Here is a 10,062-nt window from a genome sequence, read left to right on the forward strand (position 1 = left end):
TATATTCTTGCAGCCAGAGCTGTGTAGGCCTGCCTTGTTTTTGGCTCCGGACCGTAAATCTGAGCTTTAACACAATGCATTCTGTCATTGTGTATCTCACCCGACTGAAGTCCAATATCAGCAGAGCCCAGTGTAAGAGAAACTGTCCATTATGCAAAAAATGCTAAGCTCGCTATTGTGGAGATTTTGTGGGCAAAACCTCGCAATAACCCTTTATAACATATAGGCCATAAATACCCGACAGTCAAGATATTTCCCTCTGGTTGCTGTCTTTCTAACTCTTGTGGATGGTTGCACTGGAACCAAGCAGGGAACAATGTCACAGTATTCAGGGAAGGTGGGTACTGTAGTTATATTTGGAGTTTGTTTTTTGGGTATATTTCCTGACCAATCAAAACAACAATTTATGCACATACATAAATTGACGTACACTGCAGTTTTAGTTATACACAAAATATAGTCATGCATATATATGTTCAATGGATATTCAATGTTAATTTGCACAACTGTTTTGTGCACGCTTGCACACCAGCAAAATGTGTCCGTTTTTTTAGTACATGACATTATATTGACAGATGACTGGACATAGTGGTCCCAAAAAGTATTTGAACACTTAAATCACACTTAAAAATGTATGAATATCATTATTTTCTTGTCTAATTCAGTGAAATTATAGAAATAATAAATTGCATGTGTGACCTGAGTGTCCAAAATTGTCCAAATACATTTGGGTATCTGTACCCAAATCAGGGTCAGAAATTTTGGGTGGCTCATAATGGATCCAAAATGTTTAATTTGGGAGCAATAAATGCCCTCGTAATGAGGGTGTTTTTTTATTTGTAACCCCTGATATAGTTACTATATTATAGTCCTGATTAATTATACTATAGCATAAAATATGAATTAATGTTGATTTAATTTGTAAGCGGGCAATATAACAATCTTCAGAATTTGTATTAATGAACCAATTAAAGGTATAGTTCACCCAAAAATAAAAATGAAGTCATTGTTTACTCACCCCTGTGTTGTTATAACCCTATATGACTTTCTGTCTTTTCTTAACACAAAGGGAGAAATTGTGAAAAAAAAAATGTGATGTATATGATGTCATACAATGGCAGTTTATGGTGACCACCTCTTCAAACTAAAAAAATGACAGAAATAGACAATTCAGAAGTCCAATAAATTATTCTATGATTGTTATGAAAGCATACAATAAGGTTTGTTGTGAAACAAACTGAAATCAAATGTATTATTTAGTTAAAATGTTCACTGACCGTTGATCTCCTATGCACGTTCATGATAGGGCACAAGAGCAACAGTTCACTTAGCCTATATGACATTAGGGCGTTCAAGCAAAACTCGTTTAGTTTATCTAAAAACAGGTCCTCCAAAGCGATAGTGACAACAGAACACAACGCAGCTGCATGCAAAACAGAGAACAGAACTTACTAAACATGTCTGAAGAGTTTGTAGCCGAAGAATTAATGCATTTCTATGCCCAGCCAAATTTGTTCTTGTTTTGTTTTTGGACAGTTCACAGAGGAGAGAATTATCTGCGCAATGCCAAAAATAGAAACCAAGCGAACGATAGAATGGACAATCGCTCATCACTGCTGGTTAGGACAAAAACACTGATAACCATAGAAAATATATCTTTTAACGTGTGTCATTAGCCGTCAGTTTAAAACACGTTGTGACTGTGGCTGCCTGTAGTCTAATCTATGTTTCTGTTTGATTTCCGAAAACTCTGTTAAAAAAAGGCTGGGCATAGAAATGCATCAATTCTTTGGCTACAATCTCTTCAGACATGATTAGTAAGTTCTGTTCTCTGGTCCAATATTTGGCTGTTTTTATTGGGGGAGAAATTGCTTATTTTTCTTTAATTACTGTGAAATTAACAGATTTAATGAGATTCATTATTATTGCCATTCAAAAAGAACCATTCATAATTGACCTAAATCGGAAGGTTATTAATGCAGTTGCTCGATCTGTACTGTAACAAGCAATTCTAATTTGCATTTGCTCTATATGCTCTGCTGGTCTAATGCCAGTTTAGTGTAAGAAACATTGCATGATGGAAAGAGTTCACAGTGTGATACTGATTTATGAATCTCAAACTGTGAACTCATGGAGCTTCATCTTCACAGAGTCTGTTACACCACAAGTAATTGCCTCAATATGTCAATACATTCACGAGTATTTCCTTAAAAGGACAATTCACCCAAAAATTATAATTATGTCATCATTTACTCACCCTCATGTTGTTCCAAGCCTGTTTGACTCTATTTCCTCTCTGGAAAATGAAAGATGTGGCCTCCATTCACTTTCACAGTGAGGACCAAAGATGCAATGAAAGGGAATGGGGACTGAGGCTAACATTTTGCCAAACATCACCTTTTGTGTTCCAAGGAAGCGGGGTTGGGGAGTAACGGAATACATTTAACGGGATTCAAATTTAAAATACAAAATATAAGTAACTGTATTCCACTACAGTTACAATTTGAATGACTGGTAATTAGAATATTGTTACATTCAAAAAAATTATTTTGCATTTTATTGTCATTTGTTTCATTTAATATTTAGTCATTTTCAGATGGAAAACATTTATAAATATAAATGATGCGATCCAAAGTGTATTTGAACAGCGGTGAAACACTTTCTTATGATGTGTTACATTTATACGAGCAGACAGAGAGGTTTGAAGTACGTTTGAAGTAAGTTTGGAGCAGAAGAAATAGAAATAAACTTTGTGTAAATTGTTAGCTTTACGCTAAGCTAAAATTTTTAGCCAATAGCTAAATATTTCTAATATTTCTAGCCATTTTACATGCACGTTACCAGACACGATCATATTTTTTAGCAAGAAAATTCATGTTAGATCATAATTTCTTATTTTCTAGTAAGACCTTTAATATTAGGGCAAAAATTTTATTCTTGATAATAATTTTTGTATTGTTTTCGTGTAAAAAACATCTAAAAATCCTTAAAAAAAGATCAATTTGATTTATCTTGTTTTAGAAACAACACTGTATAAGATATTTAGGTTTTTCAGAGAATGTATTTTTAACATGTGTATTTTGTCTTACTGTACTGGCAGAGCTTATATAGTCCAAATAATGGAACAAATCTACCAGTGCTGAAGAAGTAATCCAAAGTATTTAGAATACGTTACTGACCTTGAGTACTCTAACGGAATATGAATATTTTACAGCATGTGTTCTCTAATCTGTAGTGGAATACATTTCAAAAGTAACCCTCCCAACCCTGCAAGGTGACGTTACTTAAAGTTTTTGGGTGTATTATCCCTTTAAACAGTTCTATCCATTAGTAAATGTGACAACCCTCGCTAGTGTTCTACGAGGGGCAGTGTTTCACAGGCAGGAAGCTGGAGGTGTCTGGAGACTGTGATAACTTCCAGGATCATGGATTCATGAACAGAGCAAACTCCATCCGTGTGGAAAGTGTGGCTTGGTTGTGCTTTGACCATCCAGACTTCAAAGGACAGCAGTACATTCTGGAGAAAGGAGAGCATCCGGACTTCCAACGCTGGAATGCCCACAATGATCACATGGGCTCCTGCAAGCCAATCAAAATGGTAAGGATGAATATGCACTAGCATACTGCAAAATAATGTCTCCTGCATATGATTTTTGTCAAAAAGTATGGGAAACAGTATGCAGTGTGCAGTGATACTTTTTTCAACAAGTAATGGTGAGACATGACAAAACACTACATTGTTTTATGTCGTATTGTATTGGGTACGCTGCAGCTGAGAATAACCTGGCAGTGATGAAACACGCCTCTCTCAATGGAAATCCAAAAACTTTTAAGTTAATTGGTTCTGTACAGTTCATACAAGCGAACCAATTAAAACATTCTAATTAATTTGAGCTCCTGCAAAAAAATAACTGCGCCCAGATAACAATTTATGTTTTAAGAATGTTTTCCTAACATTTCCATTAGGTAGAGAAAATGTTATTTGAAAGTTCTGGGAATGTTCCAAACGCCCAGTTTTTTTAAAGTTTAAAGTTTTTTTTGTTATAGGACAGTTTTTTTTTAACAATGTAGTAACGTTTAAAGAACTTTCCACTAACTTTGTATGAATAACATTTTCATGCTAATGTTTATCAATGACAGAAAAACATTAAAAGAACATTCTTGTCACGATTCCCTGGTTGTCTGCCCCGTGTTTTCCATGTCACCGTCACCATGGTTCCCAGTGACATGGAAAACACGGGGCAGACAACCAGGGAGTCGTGACAGAGTGTTGGGGACCGGGGACCATGGTGACGGTGACATGGAAAACATGGGGGAGACAACCAGGGAATCGTGACAGACCGGGAACCATGGTGACGGTGACATGGAAAACACGGGGCAGACAACCAGGGAATCGTGACAATTCTTATGATGTTACAGAGAAGCATAATTCTCGTGGGAAGATGTCGGGATTCATCAGGCATGCCATCCAATCACATCACAGCCTCCACTTTATAAGACCTATCAGCTGTCTCTCATTGTTGGCATACTTCCATTGTTTTCACCCTCCTCCACCCCATCACCACCAGTTTAGGTCCCGTCCTGGGCGAGGATAAGCTCCGCTCCCCTGCCATCATCGCTTTTTAAGCTTTTTAAAGAACATTAGCCAAAGTTCTGAGAATGTTCCCTGTTAGCTTTGAAGTAAATTATTTCGGTAACTGAAATTGTTTATCAGTATGTATTTTAGTTCATACAAAAGTGCTTTATGAGTTCTATTAATTATAAATTATTTTGTTTAATTTAGTATGTTTTATTTAGCTTGAAATTATTTGCTAATTGAGGTCATAATTATTTTTGTGCCAAATACATTCTGTAAAATTATTATAGCTAAATAATGGAAATGAAATACTAGGCCTATTTGTTAGTTATATTTTTAAATAATTTTCTATCTTTAATAGCTTCAATAACTTCAGTAGTTCTGTAGCTCCTTTTTTGTTTTGCCTTAATATCAAAATATCAATACGAGAAAGGCTAACACAATGTAATTATAGTAAAAGACACATGCACAAATGTATTAATAAAATAAGATTGTTTTACCTACTAGTTATTGGTAATTCAATATATAAGAACTGATTCAAGAGAAATTTAACAATTATCAAATATTGTTAAAACTGAGGTTGATAACACGTCTGGTTCATTCCTCCGGTCATGTCAAGTATGTTGCATTGGGTGTTTAATACTCTGTAGAATGTACTCAAAAAGTAGTCGGTTTACTTAATTAAAATGAACTAAAGCAACACAATTCTAGAACATTTTGTCACAACTTCATTTTTTTGTGTTCTATGCATTTAAATTTGTAAAATGGTCTGTGCTCAAAAATGAGCCACCAGTTAAAGGAGTAGTTCGCCTAAAAATGGAAAACACACTTTTACACACTCATTTACTCACCCTTATGTTGTTCAAAACCCATATGCTGGGTTTTTCTTGGAACATAAAAATTTATATTTTAAGCAGCTCTTTTCTATAGAACAACAGTTTATAGTCAAGCTTCAAAAAGGACACAATCTATAAAGCACTATTAATCATAACAGTAGTTCAAATGGCAAGTGCACTATATTCCACGCTTTCTGGGGCCATACAACAGACTACTTTTGTGATATGTTATAATGATTTTAGTTTTTTATCTTTGGACCTTGCCAGCAGTGATCAATATGAACTGTTTTTGTATGTAAATGAGCAGCGTTGTGTTAAGATTCTACTGGGGGAAAGAACTCTATGAGGGACAAACTTTAGAGCAGTCATTTTTCAGATACATCAGTGATGAAAATAATTATTCAATTCAATTCAAATGATATTCGTCTTTTCTTTGAGACGGCACAACAAAGAAATAAAAGATAACTGAAACAGGCAAATTGCTAGCAAGGCAAACGGTGTTTGTCTTGTAATGTGTAAACTTAAAAAAAAAACATGTATCTTTTAAAACCAAAAATTATGAAATTGTTGGCCTTTATCGGATTTCAAGCCTTTAGTCAGAAAATTATTGCATTCAACACCTTTACTATTATAAACGACCAAAGAGGACCATTATATCTATGACCTCAACACCCGTGACCCCACACCCCAAAATAATAATTGATCTATTGTCACACATTATACATACATTTCTGCATATATACAGTGAATTTATTTTTTTTTTTTCACATATCCCAGCTAAGCTGGGGTCAGAGTGCAGGGTCAGCCATGATACGGCACCCCTGGAGCAGCTAGGGTCAAGGGCCTTGCTCAAGGGCCCAACAGTGGTATCTTGGCGGAGATGGGACTTGAACCTCCAACCTTCTGGTCATTAACCCTGAGCCTCAACCACTGAGTCCCAAAATTTTTTGGTACCCACAATGTTCAAGACATGGTTATGGCCTTGATTTAAACTAACAGTGCAACAGTTTCACTGTCCTTACACTTGCTCACCTGGCATACATAAATGATTACTAAGATAAATTAAGTTGCACTAATGCAAGAAAATGTATAAAACCTTTATGAAGTTGAGTGAAGTTGAGTTACTACTATAGTACATTGATTTGACCTATTCCAACTAATCCAACTGACTTAATATGAATGTAAGACATTAAATTGCTTGTAAAAACTTTCTCAAATTCAATTAAGTAGGTTCATGACTTTTTAATGATTTTTGACTGTGTACTGCACATTTTGGCAAGATAATACCTGTTCCCATGCATACAGACCCTGTACAAAGTATAATGCATTCTGCCAAGGGCGTAGATTTGGCTTGAACATAGGGGTAGGAGTTGGCTTGAACATTGCATGAGTAGTGGTCTTCTCCAGACCATAGGATTCAGCAAGAACTGTCTCGGCTCCATTAAAGTCTATGGAGATGGCGCGTAAGTTACATAAAACTTGAAAAAGCTTTATTATTGAAACAAAAGCTGAAAGTGTTTTAGCACAGTGTGTAACTAGCGGGTCGTGACCCGAAAATGGGTCACGGGTCTGTTCTGATTGCGGACAGCAGTACAAATAACACAATATTGTTAAGGATCGAGTTGGGTCATTATTTGATGTCCAATGTAAAATCTGCATCCTGAAGCAAGACCAGTTGAGGGCGACTGTAGACAATGGACAATGTACGACAACTAACTATCTCTTTCTCTCTTTTCACTCAAATCCATTTCAGTTTTGTTGCGTGATTGGTATGATAAATAACTATATATTTGTTTTGCCAAATCATTTGCACCGTACAATGTGAAACTAAATGACTGTAGTGTAAGATAAAAATGAAAGTGTCTCTATCTTGGTTTAGTTGGGTGATGTACGAGGAGCCGAACTACCGTGGCCGCATGTATATTGTGGAGAGAGGAAACTACTGCTCATTTATGGAGTGGCAAGCTGAGAATCCCAACATTCAGTCATCCGTAGGGTGGTCAACAATTTCTAAACCTTTAAACCCAGCAGCCTGGCTCTAAGAATCAACACAACTGCTCTATAAGACGTTCTAGTTTATTGACCATCTGGAACAGCTGAGCTTTGATTTGTAAATCACAGAGCGTTTTGCTTTTAATCTCAATGATAACAGACAGAATTTCAATGATAAATCGGTTGTTTAAAAAGAAAATGTCATTAGCACTGTAATATTGTATCTAAAATTTTGTCTGTTTTACTTTGTGGTTGTCTTGAGGCAACGAGCTGAAATAAAAGTGAATTGTGAAAGAGTTGCTGCTCTCGTGGTTTATTATTTTAGACCTGAAATCAAATATGGTGGCTTCCGTACGTCAATAAAATAAATCTCACTGGTTCGTGCGACATGCCATCATGCTCCTAGGTCAAGAGATGCAGTGAGAACCAGTGAGGTTCGATATTTTCGACAGAGTCATAATTTTTATATCAGAGATTTAGTAAGGATTTATTTGATTTGAGAATGAATAATGACTTGACTTCACAAGACTTGGAAGCCATACGGGGCAGTGGTGGCTCAGTGGTTGAGGCTCAGGGTTACTGACCAGAAGGTTGGGGGTTCAAGCCCCAGCACCACCAAGATGCCACTGTTGGGCCCTTGAGCAAGGCCCTTATCTGCTCCAGGGGGATTGTCCCTGTAATAAGTGCACTGTAAGTCGCTTTGGATAAAAGTGTCTGCCAAATGCATAAATGTAAATATAGTGCATGAGTCATAACGATTCATATCACTTAGGTTTCAGTTTTTTTCTCCTTGTTGGAGCTTGACAAACCAGAGTCACTATTCAGTTTCAATGAATCGCAAATAATAGTTGTAAAGACTATTTAGATATTGACCTTTTGTGTTCCACGAAAGATAGAAAATCATACTGGTTTGGAGCAGCATTAGTTTGAGTAAATAATGACAAGTGTTTTCATTTTTGAATGAACTATTCCTAACAGATAATACCTAGAACCAATACACCGATCTGAAGAACCTACAATGAAATATGAAAAAACCTCAAGGGAACTCAAAAACACTTTTGTTGTCTATGTTGCTTCATTGGCTCAAATACAACACACAAAACCTTTGCTCGTTTTTAAAGTAAGAGCATCACTAGTTGTGGATGACTGAAATGTCATTGCAGTTCAGCTGTAATATGCTGACCTATCATGAATTTGCCACTGAATAGAGATTTTGACACCTGTTGTGAAGTAAATTAAGTCATTTTCTGCAAAATACAGCAAATGTTTTGAAACAAAGTTAAACTTTTTGGTCTATCTTTCACTCAGAGTCTGAGCAGCTAGTTAAAAGATAGCCTTGTTAGCTACTTGGTTGGAAAACAGAGCGAGTCTTTGTATTGGAAAGTCTGATAGAGGGGAATATCCTGGGTTTGTTCGTGACAGCTAAGTATCCGGGGGTCTGGGGGAGGAATGTGACCCTCTGAAGTTTTTGTTAGCAGGAGGGAACAGAATGGACAAAGCCATGACCTTTGGGGTCAACCAGCACTCTTTCTCTCACTCTTTGTGTTTTTTAATGCAATCGATTGGCTGTATAGAGAAGAAAAGGGATGACAGGACCAAGATTAGCTAAGGTTCGTTCACAAAAGATTTGAAACTTTCAAAAGTCCACTCAGGTCTTAAAATAATGCAGTTGAGTATCAGATGATATGTTGTTATCTTGAAATAGTACAGTTTTAAATAGGTCAATTTAAAAAAAGAACAATTGTACACAATGTATATTGTTCAAGCTTATAGCACTATTTTATTCATGTTATTTTGTTGCTTTATTTTATTGCTCACTTGCATTATATGTTGGAAATTTGAGTCCAGTGATGAAGCAGGACGTCAGTCATTTGCTTCAAAGTCCACAATCTTTATGTAAATACAGTTTTTAAAAAAAGTACAAATAAATAGTTTATAGGGCAATATTAATTTCAACTGAGTTTTAGAAATATAATTAGTTGTATAGAATAATTCAATTAGGATTTACTGCTTTTAGTAGAATTATGATAACACAGTTAAATGATGAAGCATTATGTTTTATTTAGTTTAATATTTAATTTTAATGTACATTTTAAAATGGTTAAACATACAGATTGCAAAACTGACCAATATCTGTTGTTCAAGCTTATGGGGGCATTATTATTTAATTTTATTGCTTTCAGTTGAGCTTTACACTTAAGATATCTGATATCATGGTACAATTAGAATTAGTAAGTGCATTATCTGCTGTTCAAATTCATGGGACAATAAGTTTGTATTGCTTTCAGTTGAGTTTAGGTGTGTGATAGATAATAGTGTGTGATAAAACATGACAAACGTCATTATTTTTATCCTCAGTGTCTGGTAATTAATGTTTAATTTTAATGAATTTTAAACTGCACAGGTAACAAATAGTAACATTAAAATTGTGCAATTAATAATAATAATAATGCTTTATATAATAAGCACTTTCTCACAGTCAAGGTCCCTTTACAATAGAATGAAAATATGACAACATACAAAACAGCCACATCGTGCTAATCTAATAAATAAATAAAAATAACAATTTAAAGATGTAGAGGTGTACTATACAGTACTGTGAAAAACATGAGTTTAGACAATAAGACAAAGATGAGAAAGTTGAACACAATATCTGTT

General features: G+C 35.4%; 1 protein-coding gene across 1 annotated transcript; it reads left to right on the top strand.

Moving 5' to 3' along the window:
* Positions 1-316: 316 nt before the first annotated feature.
* On the top strand, positions 317-7,680 carry LOC127649774 (gamma-crystallin N-A-like). Its single transcript, XM_052135006.1, has 6 exons — positions 317-341; positions 3,354-3,598; positions 3,665-3,684; positions 4,682-4,693; positions 6,774-6,875; positions 7,292-7,680. Exons 1-6 carry the CDS (start codon positions 317-319, stop codon positions 7,452-7,454), a joined length of 567 nt encoding a protein of 188 aa, XP_051990966.1. The 3' UTR covers positions 7,455-7,680.
* The last annotated feature ends 2,382 nt before the right edge of the window (positions 7,681-10,062 follow it).

Source organism: Xyrauchen texanus, chromosome 9 (assembly GCF_025860055.1).
Source record: "Xyrauchen texanus isolate HMW12.3.18 chromosome 9, RBS_HiC_50CHRs, whole genome shotgun sequence".
Lineage (NCBI taxonomy): Eukaryota > Metazoa > Chordata > Actinopteri > Cypriniformes > Catostomidae > Xyrauchen > Xyrauchen texanus.